At 47.8% G+C, this 25,635-nt stretch overlaps 1 protein-coding gene across 1 annotated transcript in view; it reads left to right on the top strand.

The window, feature by feature from the left end:
* The first annotated feature begins 692 nt into the window (after nt 1-692).
* LOC120836841 (neprilysin-2) overlaps nt 693-25,635 on the top strand; it is a 202,838-nt gene continuing 177,895 nt past the window's right edge. Inside the window, exon 1 of the mRNA XM_042290839.1 lies at nt 693-786. Coding sequence (XP_042146773.1) covers nt 725-786 — 62 coding nt within the window. The 5' untranslated portion in view covers nt 693-724. The remainder of the gene's footprint in view (nt 787-25,635) is intronic.

The raw sequence follows: 25,635 nt of genomic DNA, 5'->3' as shown, positions 1-25,635 counted from the left end.
AAATAATAGGACGTGAAAAGTAATAACTTAATAAACATCTCACTTAAATGGTTTGATACAAGATAACTAAAAAGACCATACACCTTATTGCGCAATTATAATTAAAAAAGATTGCCTAGTTATCTAGCCAAACCTAGGTTTGGGGCATGTGGTTGCCGTAAAACGAACCACAACAAGATCGCTTTTGTCACCCTAGAAGATTAGCCCGTCACTCAAAATGCGTACCAAAGCGGCTTTTCTCTTTCTCCCATCCGTGGTTTCGACGTCTTGCACTGGCGGTTGTGATGACGTCAGAAGGCCAAGCTCCGATTGGCTCTGATCGAAGGATAGCGGGTAGACCTCGGGGCAGCTTGCTTCGAGGTCTACCCACTATCCTTCCAGTCAGAGTCAATCTGAGCTCGGCGTTCGGACGTCACCACAACCCCAGCAAAAAAAAGTCGTGACTCCCTTCGACGCTATGATTGGCTCATTTGGACAGTAGCACTTGACTGTGTTTGCCAAGTTCCAGTGGAAGCGCCCCGCCCCCTCTTCTCCATCCGTTCGGAAGATGCCGGGGGATGGGAGTCCGTCGGCACGAGCGTCGCACGCGCCCCCCGCATCCCGCGCGCGGCGCTGGTGCGGCGCCGCTGCGAGGAGGGTCCCGTGGGGGAGGGCGGCTATAAAGCGAGGCCGGGCGGCGCGCGCCCGGGCAACGGCGTCACTTGCAGACACGCGGGCCGGCGCGATGCCAGTCAGCGTGAGCCAACTCACGCTCACCAGCAACGCCACCGACCTGGAGAAGTTCCGGTGAGTGCCTCGCCTCATCGCTGCTTCCGCTTTCTCGGAGGGACACGTGCCCCGCAGCTGGCGTGCCGTCCCGCGCTGCACCGCCCGAAGCACGCTCCGTTCGAATACCGGTTCGAACCGAACAGCACCGCGTCATTCACCGCCTTCGCAGTGGAGGGAAAAGCCACGACAGCCGGTTTTCTTAACAGTGTTAAAGCTATAGGACGGGTCGGCACTGCGCTATTCAATTCCGACCGGTATTCGCACACCTCTACTCTCGGGTTCTACGCCTTTTCTTTTTTTTTTTTAATTTTTCTTAAAAAATTAAGTTCCGGAGTGCAGGAGGAAAAACCTATTTCTTTATAAATCGCTCCGATGCTTCGAAGAGACTGACAAATCTCCAAAAAATATACATAAAAATTACTTAATCTAAAAGTAATAAAAAAAAGGAAAAAAGGTAATTATTATTATTTTTTTTTTGTTTTGTTTATAGTCATCCTTATCTTGAAGGTGTGCGTTGGCTATGGGCCGACGCTCTGTTTACAAACAAGCCCGCGTTTCTGCGCGTGCGCGCAAACCAGATTGGCGGGAGATGAAGAATCCGCGCGCATGTGCCGTGCCAGCAGCAGCGCCACCTCTGTGACGCGACGTCCGAACCGCGTGTTAGTCTATAGAGCCACCGAGAGCTTACGAAACGCTTATTATGTTTACACGTCCTGCTTCGTGTGATTCGCTCTCGAGACCTCCTTATCGGCTCGTGGCGCCATCTCACTGGCTGCGGAGCAGTGCATAATTAAATGCTTTGGACTCGCCACGCTTCGCCTTTCTTACAATGTCGGTGACTATTTTCGGCGTTTTTCGGTCTTCCCCCGGATATTAGCCTTGGTTAGTATCCGCAATACAACAATAGACCCGTTAGCTGTACGTTGATATATCATGTGCCTAAAACGTTTAGAATCGTTTTAAATCGGGGAACGCATTTTTTTTTAATCTTTATTACGCGGTACGTGGTACTCGTTACGAGTACTCAAATTACTCGTAATGGATTATCTTTTCTTAGTAATTTCGCCATCATGTCGATGCATTTATTAGGAAGTAATCACGAGAGTAATTTCATTATTTTTGGAGGCGCTAGAATTAGTCGTTGCCCTTACTATTTTCCCTTTCTTTTTCTATTGCGCCATTTTTTTTTCTCTACAAGTTTCCTTGCAGGGATTCCTTGATCCGAGCCTCAGACATGAGGATGGTTTATAGAAAATTGTCGGATTAAGGAGTCGCGTAGTTTATAATTTGGTGATCCTAATCCAATAAACAGCACGAAAGACCCGTTTTCAAACGGGCCGAAAAATCTGTCGTTCTGGAAATCTAAATCGATCGGAAACACAACGGGCACTTTCTCGAGTAACGGCCAATTACATTGCTTCTTAAGTAATCGCGTAACCTAATTGGATGCTTTTGAACCGAGAGTAATTGTAATCGATCACTTTTTTTAGACTAACGCGTACAAAACTGAATGATTAAATGTCCGCCGTGAAGTTGTCGGTTCGGGATGAACTTGAACTTTGGAGACGGGAATACCCCCCGCAATTATCGTATCCGTTGTCACATTCGACTTTGATGAGTCATACGTGGTGATACTGCCTGTGTAACGCCCCGATTGTGCGCTATATTTTGGCCCGATCGTACTCATATCACCACACCACCCGTTCTCGGGGCTGTTGTGAGGGTTCCTGTTATCGCGACTGGATAGTGGTTATGCACTCGTTAACGGGAGTAGTTTCACGACAGCCGCCTGGGTTCTCGTTCCGATCCGGGACTGTCATACGCCGCATGCTCGACCTTTAACGTCGCATGCAGACATCCAATACTGATGATCGAATGCCTGTTTGTACTTTCGTTTGTGACCCAGATTACGAAACCGCGGAGCAACGTGCTTGTCAAACCTTGCTCGGACATATGTTGGTGACTTAAGAGGCGACTGATTTATGAGCATCAGTTTACCACAACGTCAATTGGGTTGTAACAACGTCTTCGTCCGGAACCGGTTTTTTTTTGCGTAACATAAACACTCTGGTCGACATTGCACTCAGTAAAAATAAAAATTTTAAAGGGGTCATGAAACGATTTTTCTACTTCTTCCTCCTTAGCTTTAATCCTCAACTCAAACTCGAATTGTGAAATCACGTCGTCGTGACATTCTTCGGCACCCGTGCGATGACTCCTGGCTTCCACCGCGCTTTTTATGTACACCATAGAACTTGTCATTCCCCAATGACGATAAGTTCCGTCAGGGCACTCATTGGCACGAACGCGAATCCAAATATTCGTCCACGGGATGATTGTTGACGAGCGCATACGTCCGAGCGACGCAGTTCTCGTGTCCTATGCGTGAGCTGGGCTGGGCCGACGCGCTGTGGGAACCGCGGATGAATCATAGTGAAAAGGCAGAGAGCTTTCGAAGGAAAGAAGGTACAAAATATGTCCGCTATATTTTCAAATGTTCGTACCGAAAAGCAGTGGCGTCACGAGGGTCAGAGACACCCGGCGGCGCTGGGACCCCTCACCCCCCCCCCCCCCCCCCCCCCCCCCCCCCCCCCCGCTCTCGCGTGGCCCCGCCGTGACGCGACAGCCCCCTGAGCGCTGCACCCAAGGCGGTCCGCCACCCGCCACCCCCCCCCCCCCCCCCCCCCCTTGTGACGCCACTGCCGAAAAGCTGGCTTTTTACATTCCAGTTTCCACCCTCTTTCTTTTGGCCTACTAAACGATATGCGATTAGTAAAACCCCAATTTAAAATCATTCATCCCAGCTCAAAATTCGTTTCATGGCCCCTTTAAGCTGAAACAGTCTTGGTGTGCGTTGCGCTCATGGAATCACGCTAGGAAGGGGATTTCATAAGGAGAGCTCAGAACGTTCCTCGGTTTTAACTGACGCTACTTCACGTGTTAAAGAGGCACTATATAGTCTCCACATCGTGGAATCTTACGCATGCGGTAATGTGTCGCGTAACGGTTATTGCAGTATATAGATTATGACACCGAACCTTATTACTTCTTTTCCGCGTAGGGGCAGCTGTTAGGCTCGTAAAATTATACGAACGACTCGGTGTGCTCGGCGGTCGTGTCGACTCGCGCACGCTTCTCCGTAACATCGTGCAACTTCTCTCGTTGCGACCATGGGCTAAAAGAGCGCGCCTATCGAAAGTGGGGTATTGTAGTGTTTGCAAACACAATACGTGATATATTTTAGTGTTTCAGTGTCTGTAAACACTAGACATGATACATTCTAGTGTTTCAAAGTATCATACAGGACGCATTCTAGTATTTGTAAATATTAGTTCAATACGCGCAGTGTAATTTTTCCGGGCCGTCACGTCATCCTTGAACGCCTCCTATGTACGTTGTGCAATGAAGCGCTTTCAAAAGCGCCAGTCTTCTGCCGTTTGGTTACGAAATGAGAATTATGTTTTTATTTCAAAATACAATCCTATTTTTTTTTTCGTGTCGAAGGAAAGTGAGCGACGAGTCTGCTACATTCCTGCGACAGACTAAGAAAAAGTTCCGATTACCTGGGGTCTTTCAACGTGTAGCCGAGCTCTCAGTGACTCGGGTGGAAGTCATGTTAATACAGCGATTTCAGAAGAGCGAGGGCTTCGTTAATCCGCCGCCGATATAAGATGCGGATGCGTCATTCAAGTTCCAAGCGCGGACGATACGACGCGTGCGCATTTGCGTATGCGTCGTATCCTTATCGGATTACTGGATGTACGGAAGCGATCCGCTCGTCGTTATTTAGAGTGACCTTTCTTAATCTTGACTTTACACGAGAGTACTGGCACGACATTTCCGTAATGCTTTGGATACTTAATTCATTAATTTTTGTTTCATTTAATTATGACAGCGCGAGAAGCTAAGGCTATGACTCCTTGCTCTCAGTGAGTTAAAACGCGTCGGATATATTCTCAGGCGTCGCGCTAACATCGTGTATATTAAAATTGAACCGTACAGAAAGAGTGTCATTGAAAGACCCATAAATAACTTCTGTAGTAATATTAATAAGAAAGCAGCAGGAAAGTTCCAATTGCATTGCGGAAGTTTTCTTTTCTTTTCGTCGTCCGCACTGTTGCAAACATGCCCGCGCCGGCCGGTTTCGCTGACTAAAGGAAGTCACGTTGCGCTTCAACTCCTCCTCCCCAACTAATTCCACTCCTCTTTCCTGCTGAGTATAGATCTCGCCTGAGAACGCATTTGCTCCAGCCAGGCGGTCGTCCTCTCGCACAGTTCGGAATCCTTTCTAAGTTCTCTCAAATCTTCGGTATCACTGGTTGCACCGGCTTGAGCCTTTGTAATAGACCCGTTTCAAAATCAAACAAAATTGTCGGCAGTCATGCAAGCGTACGACTGGATCCTATTCAAAGAGCAAGTCATCTGCTTCCTGCGGAGGGGTTGCGGTGACTTCAGAACTATACGCCGAATTCTAATGGCTTTGATTGGAAGTATCGTGTTTAGACCCAAAAAACGCAGTCTGAGTTGTGACATTAAGCAATGCAAAACGTCACGCTTGCATTGCTTAATGTCACAACTCAGACTGCGTTTTTGGGTCTAAACATATGTTTCGGCATCGTCATTCGCTGAGCTGCCTCCGTGAGTTGCGGTGATTGGCTCTCCGAGTGTTGTGCGGGAAAGTGGACGCACGGGCTTTATTTAGAGTGTAGATACTTTGAGGTCTACCCACTACTTTTTGTTTTCAATCAGCCAATAATAGCTCGTCTTTCTGACATCATCGCAACTTCTGTGCACGAAGCAGACGAACTTTCGCTCCGCGTAATCCTCGCCGAACACTGACGGAACCCACGTGTTTAATCACGTTCGGAGTACATGGTCCAACTATGGCGGGCTCAAGTAATTAGCGGAGCAGGAAGTCTCGACGCGATTTCGTTGCGTATACGCAAAGCTTTTGAGTTCGCTATTCTGAAACCCCTTATTTACGGCAGTATAGAAGATTGCATCAGTCTTAAGCCTTCTTCAGAGCCTTTTCAAAAGTGCGTGAAACCTAGTATACTAAATTGCGCGCACTTTTCAGCCTCATCACCGCAGATTGCAGCGATTGGCTCTCCCGATTTATTTGAGAGAAATGCGACGCTCCAGAATTCTGACTGAGAGTCCGGATTTAATCTTCCGCTCCTCGACGCATTCGCGTGCTGAAGTCGGTTGACTCCGCGACCGCTCTGCGGAATTCTTTCGTTTTGTCTTCGGGGCTTGCGTCAGGTGCCTCGCCTGGGAGGCTTCGCATTGTTTGTTTAGCGTGTCAGGGCCACGTGGTTGGACCGGCGTGACGCTCCGCCCGTCCTCGTTCGAAGGTCGGGTTGTAGTGCAATGAAGCGGCGATAACGAACCTCGGGATTTCTTCACGTATCACCCCCGCGCAGCGTGTAATATAATATATAATTTATATATATAATATATAATATAATATATAACTGACGGGCGGTCCATGTTCGTAAAACAGTGCGTATATATAACTCGAGTAAATACGATACGAGCGAACACACACACTCGCGAATTCAGGGGAAAACATACATTCAACGTTGCTTTCTTTATTCCTTTTAGTTGGTTATCTGAGATTTCGGGTTTCTTTGAGTCGAACGCTTCGTTGTCGCGCCTGCACACTTCGCGTCCCCAACGTCGTAACAATCGGTCAGTTTGGAAGTCACAATTCAAGCGTTGCAAGATTAGAAACAGAAAAGTAAAACGAAGCACGACTGGACAATGGCAGAAGGAACCCTGGAATGCCGTGATACCCACCGGCTCAAATGCACAAACAGGTGTCGCCGGCATCTACGAGCTCGATGAAGCGGAAATAGTAGCGAGTGTAGACCTGCGCATGCGATGGTTTCCGTATAGTTTCCGGCATTGTTGGTCACGTTACAGTCACAAAGCGCGAAAAGGCTCGGGGACCAACTTTTTCTGACATTTTTCCAAAGAAGTAAAGACCTCGCGAGCACAGCTGTGATCGGCGCTCAATACGCACTCCGGCAAAACGAACGACACCTAGTGGAAAAACACTGAACTGGCCGGAACAAACACATCGAGGGGCTTTAGCCGGAACAGGTCCCCTCGCGATTTCTGCTCTTCTCTTCTGGTTTCCATGTTTACATGTTGTCGGTGGTTTGCGCGACAGAACAGTTCTACCGGTGACTGTGTCGTAACCGTAGTATCGCCTTGTGACCCAAATTGCTGTTCACGCGACCTATATGTAACCGCGTGAGCCAGACATTCTATGTTTTTCAACGTTCGTCAGCACCGTGGAAGGACAGTGGGCAGTCCTTTTTTCGAAAAAGTCAAGCCTCTGGAAGCACGCTTACCCCAGCACGTCGCCGCAGGTTCGAAACGTGGAAGATAAAACGCGGGGGAACCAATTTTGAGTCCAATGCTTACTTGCTGCTGCCCCAGCGCTGTGCGTTGAGCTGGCACATGACAAGGCACGACCTGTAACAGACCGCCATATTTGCCCGATAGTGGCGTCCCCTATAGGTCGCTGGAGTCGCGAATAGGGAGTATTCACTGGCGGCCATAGCTGTGTGCGCGACTGCTGAGCGCGTGCTGATGGCGAGCTTCCACAGTCCTTTTGCAACGTGCATTCCACACCATCAATATTACCGGTCTTAGCAGCCTATTAATGTGAGTTTGTTCTTAGCATCCGCTCTAAACAGCACCCACAAATATGGCGTCCAGTGAATACTCCTTATAGCTTTAGCTTCATTGCAAAGAAAAGTTGTCCCCAAGTATAATAACTTCGTTGTACAAAAAAAAAAAAAAAAACGGAATGACAATCACTGCGGTTTCGGCATGTGGACACTTGCGTGGCAGCCGGGAATCCAATCTTTTTTCGGGGGGTTTACGCGACATTCGAATCGGTAAAAACGCATAGTCCAGCGAGCGATCTTCACAGCCCAGCATCCGCACATACGTCGCTTTGGAAAGCGAGTAAAGGACGCGCCGTACGCACGTACACTGAAAATGGTACCTCGGCGAGAAGTCTTTTTCTGGAGTGGTCCATGCGAAGAGAAAGGGAAGGGGAGGAAGAGATCAGAGCGTGCGGTGAGGACAGAGCGGATCTGGCAATGGAACGCCGGACGCCCAAGTTTGGCGTCCGGACACCGGACCATGCGGGAGTAAGAGGCGGAGATCATGTTCGCTCTGATGGGAGGGATACAGAAATAAAGGCGACTTAAGAATTAGACTGCCTTGCAATCACAAGAGCGCACAAGCTCCCTTCGACGTACATATGGGACAGTCTTGCTGCGCAAAACGTTTGTTTGCTTTGTTCAAAATGCGTTTGCTCAGAGTACACGTTCAGTTTGTCCAGAATCCGTACAAATGTTACAAAAAAAAAGAGATGCGACGGACGCAGGGAGAATGGGTAAGGGAAACGTCACACTCATTGTCATACTAACTGCATTCTCAGCTTCGTCATTCGCTTGGACCCTTATAGTTTTCGTCGCGATTTATTGTATTTTTATTACGCAAAAAAGTGACTTCACAAACATTTTCTTTTTTTTTTAGAGTGTAGGGACTACTTGTGTTTTCACATTCTGAGACAATGACGATTGATTTTATGTCGTCCTCTCTAGTTTCTTTACACTTCTTCGGCGGATATCTATATAACGGATATTATATATAACCGCCTGTTTTATTATTTTAAAGAAATAATATACACGATATAGATGCGGTGAGAAACTGAGGGAGGCGAGAGCGTGCAGGGGCATCAGAGCGCCAATCTCTGATTGGAGGGATAGTGGTTAGACGCGAAGGCTATCTGCTTTTGTGTCTACTCACCTATCGAACACGTTCTAACGCCCAAAAAGCCGGTGTTCGTACGCCAGACCCTGCGCGAAAAGCAGACGACGATCTTCCTCGCTCTGACTGGAGGGAGAGTGCGGGTTGAGACAAACGCTGGTAGCCTTCGCGTCTCCCCACTAATCCTTCCAATCAGAGCGCAGTTTCTCATCTCCTCCTCTCCCTCAGTTTCTCACCGTATAAAAAGTACGCAGTTAAAACTATCCGCATGCTCGCAGAAATTGACGTAGTCGTTCCGACTTCCAAAGATTGACACCGAGCCAAGCGAGCGCGGTATCCTGGACTGTCGTCCCGAGTGCGGCTCGCGCATATTTATCTTAAAATACGGCAGCTTAGGTCGCCAATACATGTTCCATCTCAAGAGCTGCGTCGCTGCGTCGCAAGAGATGTTGACTTAGCGAATTTAATAAGTTATTTTAATTGTTCTTGAAATGTAAGAGTTTTAATACTTTTTTTTTCCCGCGCAGGTGCTTGTGAAAACACTCGATGCACGCAGCTGAACGCCCTTGCTTGCGAGTTTGGCTTTCACATAGCTGTCAGATTTGCCGCTGACTCGACTATTACTAAACTGAGGCCTTCCGTGTTTAGCGAACACGCCACCTCGGATAATCGAAGCCGGCGCACATGTCTATACCGCGACGTAACGACCCTTGGGCCCGATTCCGAAGCCGAGCGTCGTCCTTCACGACACACGTGACGCCCAGCCGAACTCTGAAGAGCAGCAGCACTTGTGTCCAATCTGTCCGCGCTCACGCGGTCTCACTCTGATGACGTCAGAACACAGTGCGCGAGGTTCTTGTGATTTTATGGTGACGTAGACTAGATATATGTAAATTCCACTATACCTGAATGATTGGGTTCAAGGCATCGTGGCGTTGGCTAAATGAAACCAAGCAGAGTTAGGAGCATATGCAATTCGCAGCTAGCAGGTAATGTGGCGGCCCGGATGACGTGACGTGAAATATGTATCGGTGGAGTGGCGTAAGCCCTGAAAACGCAATTTAAGAGCAAAACTCCCCTCCCCAAAACGTGAAAAAAGAAAGGTCCTGTCTACGTCACTGTATCGTGTCCGCATTAGCGACGTGCGCGTCCAACTACGTCGTTCTGGCGTAGCGCAGCGCACACGGATACTGATTGGTCGCAGATATCGAGGTCCTGCTCGCCGGCCAATAAAAGGCGCGCGTTCTGCGCACCTTTCGCTGCGCTCAAACGTTCTTGGGGCTTCGCATCCAACCGCCGTAAGCGCTTGTCGCGTGATAGCGTTCCCTCGGGTTGGCCGATGGCGCGTGCAAGCGTGACCCGCTGCGGTCGCAGCTTGCGGCGAAGACGAGGAGTTTCCGTGCCCATCTTGTACCCAAAACAAAAGTGAAACAACCGCGTCGGCGCTCGCCAAGACGTCAATTCTGACGCCTTGTAGCACCGTTCAAACGCGATGCACGGAAGTGCGCCAGAACACGGTTACGGTGAAAAATAAACATCCGCGGCAAACCTTTCAGACAGACGGGATTGCACTACGTGATTTCAACTCTCGCACGAGAGACAGATCGCGTTTGCTTGTTCGTTGTTTTTTTTTTTTTTTTTTTTTTTTTTGCGGGAGGAATTTATTTACGGGATTTGTCTGTGTAAGAGGTTTTAAAATAGAAGCGTTTCTGCCGCCGCACCCTAGTTTAGTATCTTTACATACAAATTACTTTTTGAGTTTTTCGTGCTTCGTGATTTGGGCCACCGCGTATAATGGGGGGGAAAGCAGACGTCTAGGCATTGCTTAGTGCGTGGACGCTTCTATAGACGCTCGGCAGGCACGCCTAAATTGCGTATTTTGCGCACGAGTACCAGCTCGGACGACTTATCGCAGAAGGCAAAAGATTAAGGTGGACCTGAGGTTAAAAGATTTCAGCCGATGAGTCGCTATCCTTTAAGCGACTAATATAAACAGCGAAATGTAGAGCCACGTTTGAAACCTTACGTTGCAGTGCATAAAAGTACTGCGCACACACGCACGCATAAAAAAAATATGGCTTACTGTAGAAGAGGACAGTGCTGTCACTTAAAATTTCCCGCTTCCAACTCAGAATACAAGCAATTAACCGGTTTAAAAAAAAGAAATCGCGATTAAAGCAAACATTAAATATTCGGAAGGCTAATCGATGAATTTCTCGGTCCTCCAAAAAATTAAGAGATGGCACGCCAGTCAGTCTCCGTGCAACAAGAACGACCGCAATGGAGATGTGGCGAAAGAAAATTTAAAACACGTGAGCGCATATTCATCATTCCTAGGATCGCCTCCTGCGCTACCGTCTTTGTGCGCTGTGTTCTGGGACACGTTTTGAGCATGCGTTGTAGCTTTCTTCTGCGGATTAGCAGACACCGCGCATGCGTCCACAGCACAGTGACTCAGCATTTTCTGACGGATGCATAGTATATGCTGATGAGATTCAGGAAATGAAAGCGAGTTTTTTGGCCCGCATAAATAAACTACGCAGCGCAGGAAGCTGGAACTACGTGAGAATATGACGCTAGCGGTAGTGATAAAACTCGAAAGTTTGTACACGTGACATTATCATGAATCAAAAGATACAAAAGAAAAACAAAAATTCTCTGTGAACCGATGTCCACCTAAGCCTAATATTCATCAAATTGAAATTTGAGGTTGTGGGCGCGTGTAACAATTACGTCAATAAAAAAAAAACAAAAAAAAAACGTCAGTCAGAAAGAAAGCATTGTTGTATTTCTAACTTATAACTGTTTTCACTTAAATATTTACTACAGGCGCCAACAATCTCAAATATCGGTACTATGCAAGTTAGGCTTATAGGCTGACATTGACTCATAGAAAATTTTTGTTTTAATGCGAAAGCATTAACTGTTCCATGGAGCGAGCTGACGTCATCAGTTTGAAGCGCGAAAACGGCACCTAGTTTCCCCGATCCTTCGGTTCCATTGGCTGGCGCGCGTCGACGGGGCTCCCATTGGCCGCTGCGCTTGTCAGTTTCTACGACCGCTCACCCCATGGCGCTGCGTGTCCATCAGCGCGCCGTTAACGCTGACCTTGGACGCTCCGTCCAAGGTCAGCGTGCCCAGGGGAGAACGCGCGCTGACCGGCGACGAAAAGTGCGCAGCAGACAACAAGGGGAGCGGACGAGCGGCTTGCATGCTTTCGTATTCACAACTTATAAGAAGTGCTTAGGTTGACCTCGATCGTTTTACTTTGTACCTTTTGATCCAGTTAACGTCATGTGCTTATACTTTCGCATCTTGTCACCACCATCGTACCTTACATTCTCGTGAAGTTTCAGCTCTCTGCGATGGGTGGTTTATTTATGCGGGCCGAAAAACCGGGTTTCATTTTTCTCGATCTCACCCTGCATGTAACCAAAAGCAAGACGTACTATCGTAGACACAGTTGGCCATAACGCGTGAGTGGTGGTCATTCCGCGTACTCCCAGCGCCACATACCCTCCGAGGAGAAAAACACTTTGCGATACCTTTCAGAGATTGATTGCTCCTGCAGAACGCGATCGCAACCTCACTTGATCATCTGCTAGCGCGAAGCAGACGGCGCCAATGAAAGCGCTTGACAATGTTATATAGACAGCTATGTCCGCGATAGTATGCGTACGACACAATACTTGCACATCGTATATTTTTATCTACTATCGTGCAACTATACTTAGATTAAAAGAGGGAGCAGATAGCTTCCAAGTATACACCCGTTGCATGAGAGGTCCACTCGAAAGCAAACAGTTCGCGCTTATTGTAACGCTTATCACCTGCGCTCAGACTTGGGGGTCGACTAAGATGTCTATTTCACTAGGGAGTGGTTGAATAGCGGGCCCCAACACTCTCCGTCCCCCGAGTAGTACCAAGCGCAATGCGAATGCCGCAAGTTGCAGGGGGACGCAAAGCATTGGGGCTCCATGTTTTAAAACGTCTTGATAATATAGAACTTCGAAATAGGAGGCCCCAACGCTCAGGCCGCCTATTCTAGAACTTCCTTATATTAGGGACCTAGATCGTTTCCTGGAGCTTTGCGTCGGGAGCTAGAGGGAGATCGGGCTATCACGTTGAGCACGGATATTACAGGTGACCGCAGGGCCCGCAGCTTACAATCCACAAAAGGTCCCTGTTCGCAAAGAAAGAAAGAAAAAAAAAACTTTCAGCCTTTCCACTCTGGTGAAGAAGGAAGACCAGCGGAGCTGTACAATGGAAAGTAAAGGCCGGCCGCAAGTCGGCAAGCCAGAGTGGAAATGCTGCCGCCATCTACGAGCGACGGCGGCAACCGGATACGTGGCTTGCCACCGTCACTCATAGATGGCGGTAGGTGTCCAGAGTTCGGTGTCTTCATTTCTTTGCGGGGGACACGATCCTGGGGAAACTAGCCCTTAACGGCTCCGCTGTAAAAAAGCAAGAATCATATATCCACGCGCTGGGGTCGGCAAAGCACAGGACACGCGCTGAGTTCCAGAGATTAGTAGGGTTCGGCTACTGTCGTCATTGAAGCGATTGGGTACGAGCCACTACCCGAATGCTTGTCGAGTATATGCGGAGGGAAAGTTGTCTGCTCCTTGCGCAGGGGTTGCGATGACGTCAGAACGACGCCGAGCTCTGATTGGCTTTGGTTGGAAATATAGTGGGTAGACATCAATGCTAGACGCCTTGAGGACTACCCACTTTTTTGTTTTTATTTCAATCAGCCAATAGGAGCTCGACGTTCTGACATCACCGCAACCTCTGGGCAAGAAGCAGACGAATTTGCGCTCCGCATTGAGAATCGCGGGCCCAAACCGAGTGCCCACGGAATGCTCGGGTCCAGACTATGAACCGTTCAAATATCGTCAATGGGGGACTGTATTAGCCCCGAGAGCGAACACAAGCGTCGCTGCGGTCGCAGCGCCCTGATAGGGTGAGGTTTACCGTGACGTCAGGGGGAGGACTCCGCTCCGCGACCTCGCATCGGCTCGCTTCCAAGCACCGGTTTCCCGATTTTGCGTTGTGTCCCGGAAGCTCTTCGAAGAGCTGGACTTCGTGTACCCGGTGTACAAGACGTTGAGTTAGGCCGATATTTGACGTGCTTCCGTACATTTTATAAGCCTGCTTGCCCTTTTTACCTTTAAAATTGGGTTACAAATCCCGAAAGCTATCGGAGGAGATGAACCTCTCCGTCCGTCCATACGACACAAGGCAATCTTGCGAAGGGTCGGTGAAGCGGTGGCGCAAGTGTTTCAGACGCTGCAATTCTGTTCCTTGCCTGTTCATGATTTAGGACGATATTACATCCCGCTTTCAAGGCATTTGAAGTGGCATTTATATCAAGGGCCTTCGGGTGGTCGGCAAATTAGCTCGCGACCCCGACTCTGCGCTTCCACTCTGCATGCGCTGGTTCGCAGATGTTCTAAGGCCCTGTGTCTGATCATCTTTGAAGTGCTCGTGGAACTGGGTTGTTTTACATAAATGTAGTTTCTTCGTGAAATAATTATAAAGTTTATACGCGTATGCAGGCATATTTCTTAGAAGATGCACGATTACTGGAAATTAGTTTGTATGGAAGCAGCAAAAACGGCCGAATTGCCCCCAGTTGCCTGTATGATATGTATTGAACTGCCCAAAATATTCACAGCAATAGTGCCGTAATTTGAAATGTTTATACTTTGCTCCTGACATTCTTTAGTCCAGTCTTGGGTATTCAGAAAATACACCGTTTAGTCTGAATTGTCATTTCCAATTAAAAGACACTGCTGCAGGTCCCCAAAAGCTTCCTCAGCCTCCAAACTCCCTACAGCTGGACTCTCTGACAACAGAGGAAAGAAGGAGTAAAAGCAAGCCTTCGAACGTCTGTACAGTGGTAGATGCAGCACTAGCAGCAGAAAATGTGGAACCTGTGAAGGGCGACACTCTGCGTGAGAAAAGCTTCTGGTATTTTAGCTTCAGGGCAGTTCGATTTAAGTAAAGTCTTAATTTTAGGGCTTAAGGGACTAATAACGAGCTAGACATCTTCGCTTACGTTTGTTATACATTTCTTGAGAGTTGATATAAACAAGTTCACACATAGCACCCGTGTAGTCCATTGACATACTATCCGAATCCAGCAAAGGTTAAATGCGAGCAATGTATATAATAAATGTTCCTTGTTTTTTTTACTTTGCTCCTGCACTTGGGCTGTCTTACTTGTGATTCTCTCCCCATGGCCCAGACTGTACTTAGCGTGTTGCTCGAGGAGCATGCAGCTTTTCTGCTTCGGCGATCTTGTTTAAAAGCAGAGATACAAAAAAAAAAATAGTATACATAACCTGCCAATTCATTCAGACATCAACATCCTTTATTGTGCGAGATGTAAATCTATAATGATGCTCCTGCAATTGTGGCCATATTTCTTTATTTTCATTAACCAGCTGCGATTCATGCGTTGCCTGCCCTATCAACCATGCTTAAAATGTTGGTTGAAGTTTCACCAGTAGCTACAGGCCATACCTCAATAAATGCACATATAAAAATTTACACTTCCTACGAAAAACACGCCAAAAAAAGTGAAATAGAAACGAGCGCGCCGACAGCTAGCGTCTTCACAGCCTCCACAGGCCGAGCGGGACGAGTCGGAGAAAAATTCTCTCCTCGCCGTGACGTCACCCCGGTTCGCCGTAAGGGGGCGCCACGCGAACTTCTCGGGGCTAATATCGCCACACTGGGGGAGACTGCGACCTCCAATTTAGGTCATCAAGTTTTGCGAAGGAGAGATTGAAAGAACACGCTCGCTTTTATTCTTGAAATTACACCGCAACAAAGAGGATTCTCGGTCAATGGCGTTTCGTGTGACTATATTTTGGTCCGAATAGTACCAATAAGCACGTGTAAAGTGAAAAAAAAAAAATCACTTTAAATATTGTTTTATCATCCCTGTAGCACGGCCCCGCCGTTAAAGCCACGATTCCCCGACCTTCCAAAGTTATTACGCATTGCTGTACGTGGGAGCAATCTACAGTAAAAGCACGGACTAAAGGGGACTTTTTGAAAGAATCTAATTTAGTCGAATCGTAACTCTATGATATCTATGTTTTGGGAGTCGAACCCTAACAGGGACGGGTGCTATACAACCCAAGTTGTCTGAACCAGAAACTCTTCTTTCCTCTACCACCCTGGCCGCCTTGACCTTCGAAATCCAATGAATGAATGAATTAATTGATAAAAGTGTCGCTATTGACGTTTTTGTGCATCTGATATGCGCAGTGTGTCCATTAAGTATGAGATAACATTTTTTTAAAATATTTAAATATAATAAAACTCGTAATTGTCAGTTCCAAAAATTCAGCACCCCCCCCCCCCCCCCTTTCCCCAACATCACGCGAGGTATGCCGCAAACTTTCGTCGAATCGCGAGGATGGACCGGTTCAGCTCACCTTCGAACTTTCTGCAAAATTTGACCAAGTGGGACGTTCAAACGGTTTTCCCCTATTTCTACACAAAAAAATACAAAGCGGGCGGGTGGGGCATTTGATCGGACCGCAGCCCACGCTATGGTTCGATAGAGCCAATCAAAAGTGGCCGTGCAGGCGCGTTGCTGCTCGATACAACTGGAAACAACGCGCACACAAAAAAAACAACAACAAATTACGCTAGGCTGTCCGTGATTGGTTTAGGCGGTCATACTAAACGTACAATGAGAACGAGCGCCGTGACGTCGCACTTTTGGCGCTAAGCTTGATTGGCTCCTGTGGCTCGTGTACCGTCGGCTCCAGTGAGATTTGGAAGGTCGACTTCCCGACAGATCACGTGACCTCCTGCCAGTCTCGCCGTCCGTCAGTCAGCCCCTGCGCGCGTCTTTCACCCCGCGACTCTGACAAGCCGAGGAAGGAGCGCGGCCGAGAAGATCTCGCTCGTTTCTGTCAGGCTGGGAGGCGTCATTGGACGAGGAATGCGGCAATTCTTCGCTCACATCTGCCGCCTCCCCTCGCCGAGACTATAGGCGGCGGGATGGTAACGAGTACGCGGAAGGCCACCTTTTTCTCTCTCTCTCGGGCCAATATCCTCTAAGCACCGCCGCACCTCGCCGTCGCTCGCTGCTACACAAACAGGCGCGCAGCAACAGCCGGGGGCACGCAACGCGATAGCGTAGATATCTATATACGAGTTCAGCGATGCGTCTCGCCGCGCGGCTTGCGAAGCATCCCTTAGGGCGCAATGCCCCGTTTCCACCTTACGATGGATCGCACTGGACGCTACGAGTCAGCCCGGTCAGATCCAACGCTGCCAACTCGCGCCCTTCGTGTCGCCGACATACCCGGGGGTCACGTGACACCCACGCGGGGCATTTGATTGAATTTGGGCGTCTCGTAGCGTCCTCTGCGGTCCATCCTCCTCGAGTGAATCGGAGTTTAGCTGCTCGGCCCAACTTCGACCCCGCCGACTTTCTCAGAGAGCGAAGCCGGAGAATAGGTGTTGGATTCCTCGGGCGGAGCTCGCTCTCGCCGTACTTTTCCTCTCCGAAGAAACTTCGCGGTGAACCAGTCTGGAGGGAGTCGAAGATGTGTGGCAATCGACTTCAAGCGCTCCGACGCGCGGAGGAAAACGCACGCCAACTCGAAGAGCGAAGCGTGATGAATCAACCGTTCCCACCTGATTCGCGAGCGTATATATGAGGTAACATCGGTATATTTCACAGGTCCGCGTGCTCACATTGCTTTGTGAAGCATATCAATGTATCCACGACCCATGATTAGATATCTTCTTGGTATACGCCTATACGTGTGCGTATACGGCACGCGTATTCGCGCACGTATATAGTGTGAACAAAACTCCGAGAGACAATAGGGAGTTCCATAATAGGGCGCCTCGACGCTTTGGGTTCTTCGAGCAGCTTAATGTGCCACACTGCGCGTGTGCAGAACTTATACGCTTGCGCAGTGCGAGGCCCCGAGCTACATACTGGGGGGACCCAAAGCGTTGGGGCTCGCTATTTTAAAACCCTAATAACCACAGCGAGACGACGACGTCGGTTGGGACAGGGGAGACGGCCGGACGGCTCCATGCTGAGAAGCGCGCTGCGCAGGCGCGCCAATCACGTGGACACCGCGGAGCTAACGCAGTCGGACAACGCCGAGAGGAGACGCTGCGGACTTCACCGGTTACACTTTCCCTGAGAAGTAAAAACAAACAAAAAGTAGCAATGTTTATGACGTCTAGCTCAATGTTGGCCACGCCAACACCGTAGCCTTGACTGCGCTTTTGATTGCGCTTCAATTTGCCCGCTGGAGTCAGCCGATTTCAGCAACTTGGCGCGCTGAAAAGTTTGCCGGACCGTTTAAGAAACTTTGTGACGGAACAATACCGTAATATGACCTGTGGCCTTTCTAAATTATACTCAAGATGACTCCATTGTTTTTTTTTTTGTTTTTTTTTAGAACAAAAATGAAGCAGAGTTTTACCCTTTAAGGCAGACTAATTTCCGGCTGTATAAACATACATTCAACACAATAATTATTCACCGGGACGCTTTCCAAGTATTCAAGTCACACGTATACGTTCCTCGGAGGAGAATCTAAAGTCCTTATTGTGCTTTTTTCGACATCAGCCCCAATAAACCCAGATATCTTGTCCGACATAAAATATCGATCCTGAAAAACACCGAATCTGTAGGTCAAATGTTCAAAAATACGCGAAATTATTTATATATATATATAAAAAAAAAAAAAAATTCTCGGAAACATGGAACCTAATGATAACCGCGAATATAAGCGGTAGTCCACGAGTCTCCGTGCCTCGCCCCAGCGACCCCTGGACGCAACAGAGGACGTCTGGAGGCAGAAGCGGGAGTGACAGAAGGAGGCTGATGGCGGCAGCATCTTGGGGCGTCCGGGCTTTGTGCGCTCCCGTATACAGCGAGGCTTCCCCGCCGAGGCATCGCTCGGGGATTAGGAAGATTAAGGCCGGGCCCGAGAGTGAAGCAACGCCGGCGGCTGCGATCCGACGCCCGATCTGGAACCACTCGAGCGAAAGAGTGCCGGGGATTAATTAGCGGGCTAAATCGGTGGCAGCGGATTAGCGCGGGCGAACGCAGAGCACTCGCGTGGCATGCCGCGAGAGAGAAGCACCTGGGGACGGTCCTGGCGTCGCGTTTAATCAGCAGCTTCGTTGATAGGTTCTCCTCGGTGGTCATTGATTGTTCGCTGATCGTCGAAAAGCTGTTCTCGTTATGTACGCTACCCGTGTTGACTGGCTGTTTGTTTAGGGGGGACTATAGGCCATTAACTGTTGCTAGTCATGCTTGAAAGAGGGAAGTAATAATAATAATAGAAAAAAAAAGATCGCCCCTTATCTCTACTATTGTGCCAAAGGCGGCGGTAACGCAGAATGTGATGCTGAGTGGAGCTAGATGCGATCGCAACGCCGCCGTTTCTGGCGCTGCGGCAACTCCAGCAGCATAAATCCGCGATCGAGATATACCGGAACGGAGAAAACAAAAGAGTGGCGACTGCGCTGCGAGTTCCAGAAAGCGCTTCGAAGTGCAATACAACTACAAATAAGTAGAAAGAAAACAGCGCAACGGGGAACGCCGAAAGCCCGGAGCTCGCTCGCTTAGCGCGTGCTATTCGTATGATGCCTGAAGCGCGTCTTCAACTGGTGTGTTTAGCATCGTATGCTGCTCATACTTCAAAAGTGGTCCCGAAGTAGCAACAAATGACGTCACAGAAGCCGGAGTGTCATGCTGTTGCATGTCGCGATCCTGGCGGTTGGTCGTAGAAATGCTGACGAGAAACTGCGAGTAGCACAAGCGAACGCGAGTGTCGCTGTCGTCACGGCGTCCCAACTTGTGGCTGGCGAAGCTTCCGTGGACTGCCACAATGGAGAGCGACCTGCAACAGAACGGGCGACTGCCACATACTCCACAGCTGTTGAGATGCCACCAGGAGTGACTGGCGACAGCATGACACTTCTATGATGTGATCTGGTGGAAATCGAGGACAACTTTTTTGGACGCAGTTAACACACCAGTTGGAGACGCGTTCCAGGCACCATACTGTTGGGGAGGAGATCGAGGAGTGTCGCTCCCTAGCGGCCACCTCGGGAACTAACGCCGTGTGGCAAATAAACCCTTCGACCGCGGTCACTAGAGCATTCGCTGCCATAGAAGACGACGACGCAAGGGTCGTAAAGGATACTTAACACTACTATTTTCTTCTAAACGCATCTAGATAAAAACAATTTAGCCCCTCTTGTGTTCAATGTCATCGCAGTCCTCGTGAAAGGCAAAACAATCGCATGCTTGTTTTGCCTTCCATGGATTCAGAAAGGGAGTGTCTACATCCACGCGCGGGGATGTAGCCATGTCGGGAGGAGATGAGGCTCCATCCACGCAATGCGTCACTTCCGGCGCACTACGATCAACTTCCGGTCTAGCCTCCCATTGTTTTTTTCCATCTGCTCGGCGGCCATTGCACCTTGCGTTCCTGCCGTGCGCGGACTACTGTCTACTGTGCCTGCCTGGTCTTCCGCAAGCGAGTTTGACTTTCTCTGAAGCTTTTTTTTTTTCCGGTTTTCTCGGACAAGGAGTTCGGCCGTTTGAGCATCAGCACGGTCGCGCTTCTGATCTGCCTCAAGTTTTGGTTGCCGGGGATTCGACGGTGAAATGCTTGTCCTAGTATTTCCCATAGAATAACCGGGTGGCTGTCGAAGTGCGGGCGTTTAGTGGCATTAGGATCGAGGCTTTGTTTTCCAAGGTGTCTGACGCCCTGCTCGAGTTTGGCACAAGCAACACAAGCGTTTGCGCCAGCGCGTAAGTTGACAAGTATCGTCGGCTGGCCGCTCAGATCTTGGAACGCAGTCCGACGATGCAGATCGCCTTTTCTTCCGTTTTTCCGAGGCGGGAGAACAGGTTCTCTTCTATGGAGTGTCAGCGTAGTCAAGAGTGCCGAGATCCAGGCGTTGAATGATCGACACAGAGACGTGAACTGGCTCCTGCAGGAGTTCTGCCGCAAGAAGGGCTTCGCGTTCATCGCTGATCTCGTGGACGAGTGGCATCTGTGCATCGGCTACTGTTTTATTTCTCATGGAATAAACTGTTTCTAAAATCTTTTACCCAGTTTTCTCGATTGCATTCTCTCAGTATGTTTGTTACTAATGGGACTAATGCATATTTTCCCTTTTCTCACAATCTTTGTGTGATTGCGAGCGTGCGCGCAAGTCAAGAACTCATGGAGCGGTGAGCACGTACTTGTCCCCTTTGATACACATAAGCTCACATTAAAACGCTTCGAACCAAGCCAACCACACACACGACGAAGCTTCTCCGCCTCGTCTCAGGAGCGATGCACACATGGGCGAAGGCCCCAGAGGCCGCACCCGTACCGCCCGCACGTACGGATGGCACCGTTGGATGGCACGCACGCCGCCCTCCTGGAGAACATAACTATAAAGATATATATTGGTACTATTTTTATGATGTACGATATTTGCTACTATTCTTAGAAAGCAGTAAACAATTGATGAATTGTCTAAAACTTTCTAAGGTCACGTGACATATTAACTTTTAAAACAACAATGAAATGTAACCTCTTTATTTTTATATCCTATATTTACTTGTAAGAAAACATAATATGTACATAAAAACAAATTATCTCTTTATGTTATAAGTCACGTGACCTTTTGCGTGGATGGAGCCTTATCTCCTCCCGACTTGGCTACGTCCCCGCGCGTGGATGTAGCCTCGGCCATTCAGAAAAGGGGCCGGGGGGGGGGGGGGGGGGGGGGGGGCGGGGCGGAGGTCCGGTTTTCCTGACCTCCCTCTTGAATTTAGTATGTGAAAAAACTTTAGGGCGGGGAAAGGGGGGGGGGGGGGGGGGGGAGTTCTTGAACACATGACACGCGTGCGTATTGCAGTCCTCCGCGCTGCATATGCCCTGTTTAAAAGCATGCTTCGAGCATTGCGGTACGCAGCAAGTGCGCACCAAATCATTTCATTTCATTTATTATACCCTCAGGGCCCGAAGGCATTACAGAGGGGGAGAGCAACAAGAAGGTTAATGCAAGTAACATATTAGACGCACTCAGTAATAAAGTATTATAGTCGGTTGCAAGCTAAGAAAAAACCGGAAATGCCTCTCAGAGGAAAATGTAATCCTACGCCGAGAAACGCCAGCCAATCGTTTTCATGACGTCACGATTCCGTGGATCACTCGCGATCCTTTTGAAAGAAAAAAAAAAAGCTCAACATGGCTGCTGGCTTTAGCAACGCGACGCTAGTTTCTCGTGACAATTATTCTGCTTTTTTGCACCGTGTTTTAGATGCCCGAGGTTACGCCCCGAAATCTTAATGGTATCGGCTTACGTTTGCAGCAGTTTTTGCGCGACAACGTGAGAATCCAGCTACGCTATCGCCAACGAAAATTTCGAAGCGGGCGCGAGGCTTAGCACTTCTGAGAGGTATGTTAGACGGTATGTTAGACAGTATCTTGGACAGAAAATGAGTTGGAAAGACGGTACATTGGACATGACTTTCTTTCTTTACTAAACAGCTATTTCGTTGACAAAAACGTATTCTAACTTATTTAAATGTCCTCAATGAATTAAATAAATATTGTAGTAGTTTAAGACACGTTTCCTGGAGGAAGAAAAAGCAACGTTGCTAGCGAACTACTTTCTCGACGGCGGAAACACTTCAGATGGGCGCAATGCGCTTGTGGGTGGAGCTAAAAAATTGTTCTCAGGTTGCATCCGACTATAGTAATCGTACTTTTAAAGAGCTCAGAGTCCGTGATAATGGCGATCGACCGGGGAAGGTGGTTCCACTGCTGTGATGTACGGGGAACGAAAGATAAATAAAACGTGGTGGTGATAGAGTTAGGAATGCCAACCTTATGTTGATGATCAAGACGGGAGGAAACATAGACAGGCCGAGCAATTATTTTATCGCGCAGGAAGGAATTATGGTGATACATTTTATGGAATAGGGAAAGACGAGAAATTTTACGACGTAGTGATAAAGGGGGTAATGATAGAGTTGTTTTCATAGAGGTGACGCTAGATGTGCGGTGATGGTTTGTGAGGATAAAACGAGCGGATCTGTTCTGAACGGCTTCCAATGTAGATACGAGAGTGACTAGTCCGGGATCCCAGACAGAAGCTGCATATTCTAACTTGGGACGATTTAAAACTTTGTAAAGAGTTAATTTCAGTGAAACAGGGGCTAATGAAAAATTTCGCTTGATGTAACCTAACATGCGGTTAGCGTTAGCTGAAATATGCTGAATATGTGTTTTCCATGAAAGGTTAGAAGCTATATGTACGCCTAAATATTTTTACCAAGACACCGGTTCTACATGAGCATTATTAAAGAAATAGTTAGGACAGTCATGAGACTGGCGAGACACACGCATGGCCTTGCATTTGTTAGTGTTAAGCTTCGTGGACCATGAGTCAGACCAACAGTAAATAACATTAATGTCTGATTGGAGTATACAGGTGTCATTATGATCGAGAATCTCACGGTAAAGTCCACAGTCGTCAGCGAACAGAGACACTGATGAAGAGACATAAGTGGGGACGTCGTTAATATAAATTAAGAATAGCAACGGCCCTAAGACTGTCCCTTGCGGAACCCCTGACGCAACTTTGACAAAAGAGGAGTTATTGTTATTCACAGTGACAAATTGAGACCGTTGAGTTAAAAAAAAAAGACTGTATCCATGCGGGAACGTTATTGTCTATGTTAAGTTTGGAAAGATTTAGAAGCAGAAGATTGTGAGAAACTTTGTCAAATGCTTTGGCAAAATCCAGGAAAATGCGGTCCGCCTGGGATCCTCGGTACAGAATGTGATGTAGGTCATTCGTGAAAGAGAGTAGTTGGGTCTCACACGAAAATGTTTTTCGAAAACCGTGTTGGGCATTGTTGAAGAGGTTGTTATATTCTAAGAAGTTGACGAGGTGAGAAAAAATGGTATGTTCAAGAAGTTTGCAAGGAATTCTGGTTATTGAGATCGGATGATAATTAAGAAGGGAATGTTTATTTCCAGCCTTGTGAATGGGTACTACCTTCCTTACCCTCCAGTCTGGGAGAACAGCGTCTTGTATAGATTGTTCAAATAATTTTGTTAAAATAACTGAGGAGTATTGTTTAGTGTTTTTTAAAAACTTTAAATTAATACCGTTCACTCCTGCTGAAGATGACAGTTTGAGTTTATTTTTGACACGAACGACACCAAGGTAATCAAGAAAAAGAGGATTCATGGGCAAGTAATCGGCACTCTCTAGCGAAGGGAAACCGTGCATGTTATCAGTAGACAATGAATATGCAAAAGTACTATTTAATAAATTTAAACACTCATCGTTGGCTATACAATCACCATTTACGGTTTTTAGTGTGATAGATGACTCCGTCGTTTTGTTTATGATATTCCAGAACTGTTTAGGATTGTTGATCAACATTGCGGGTAGGCTATGAGTTATGAATTATAGTTTGGCGTTATCAATGGCTTTTTTGTTCACTTCAGCACCAGTACGATAACGCAACCAACGGTGCTCGCACGTGGATAATTTTGCGGCGCGAAATAAACTTTTTTTTTTTTTTTTCATAAGCATTTTAAGGCTCTGGTGGAGCAGGGTGACTGAGAGTTTTTGATAACTGTCCTTAAGGGAATGTACTGATTTGTTAGTTTATTACCTTCGGTTTTGAAAAAGTTCCAGTTTTCTTCCATTGAACGACTCGAGAATAGTGACAAATATTCATCGAGGAAAGTTGCAAGGTCAAGATTAATTTTATCAAAGTTAGCTTTGGCGTAATCTCGAATTTGCTTTACATTAGTTGATGGTTTTAGTACTGCTGCTTTTACATTAAAGTGCAACATGGAATGATCACTAAGCCCTGGAAGATAGGAGATAGGTGAAACGAGTTCAGGATGAGTGTCGAGGACAAGATCCAATACGTTCGCCGTCAATGGGGTCACTCTGGTTGGTTGAGTAACTAATTTCGTGCAACAAAAATGCAAACAGAGGCTAACAAATCATTGCATTCAGATGAGGCAGATGAGGGTGCGACTGTTGGTGGGTTATTACCTGTCCACACAATATCAGGATACTTAAAATCTCCCAACAGAAAAAATTGGCGAACTTGGAAAGCGAATGACGACTAGATTTAGGGAGTCCTGCAAAGCTTTAATAAAAGAAGATGAGCATGAGGGCGGCCTATAGCAAACACCCATGATCCACTTCATGTGGTTAGTACCAAGACACACCCAAACTATTTCTAAATCGCTAGCTATGTTTAAACAAAAAGAATCAATATGACTTGCAATTGCAACTAAAACACCCCCACCGCACCTATTTTGCCGATTGTTCCTGTAAATATTGTACCTTTTAGGTCCATAAAAAGGTTCGCAGTCACGCACCTTCCCAGTGAGCCAAGTTTCCGTTAAAACAACATCAGTAGCTGTTGAATCAACAATAGAACACAAGTCGTCTCGCTTTTTAACGAGGCTTCTAATATTTGTAAAAAGTAGCGATACATCAGAAACAGGGGAAAGAGACACTCTACCCCTCGCGGCCTTTTAGTGCGATGTTGATGGTTGAGATGAGTCATTAGCGGGTAGGGAATTATGTGGGACAGTAACAACCGGCGTAGTAGAGGGATTGACCTCGTACACATTTTCGGTGGTCGGATCAAAAGCATAGAATTTATCGTTTCCCCGCTTGCCGCAAACAAATATGCAGCGAACGCGGAAACGACGCGGTGTACGCTAGGCGAGTGCTGGCGTCGGAGTTGTTTGCTACACAGCGATTGTTTCTGGTGATGATGATGATAATGAAACTGCGTTCCCTATAGTTTGATCTCCTCGCCAGTAGGTGTAGAGTCATGGTAGGGCCCGTTGCAGGCAAGGAGGTTATAGTGGGAAGGAGGTTGCGTCCGTATTCTCCATATGATGAAGTTGTCGTGGCCCACGAAATGTCCCCTCAGTCTTTTACCCAATAGAAAACTTAGTTAATGGTCGCCTCCATGTAAATATAGGGAAAGGAACCGCGTTGCCATGGCAG

This window comes from Ixodes scapularis, unplaced genomic scaffold (assembly GCF_016920785.2).
Source record: "Ixodes scapularis isolate PalLabHiFi unplaced genomic scaffold, ASM1692078v2 PGA_scaffold1__304_contigs__length_218370807, whole genome shotgun sequence".
Taxonomy (NCBI): Eukaryota; Metazoa; Arthropoda; class Arachnida; order Ixodida; family Ixodidae; genus Ixodes; species Ixodes scapularis.
Note: the sequence above shows the minus strand (reverse complement) of the source record. Positions and strands in the feature narration are given on the sequence as shown.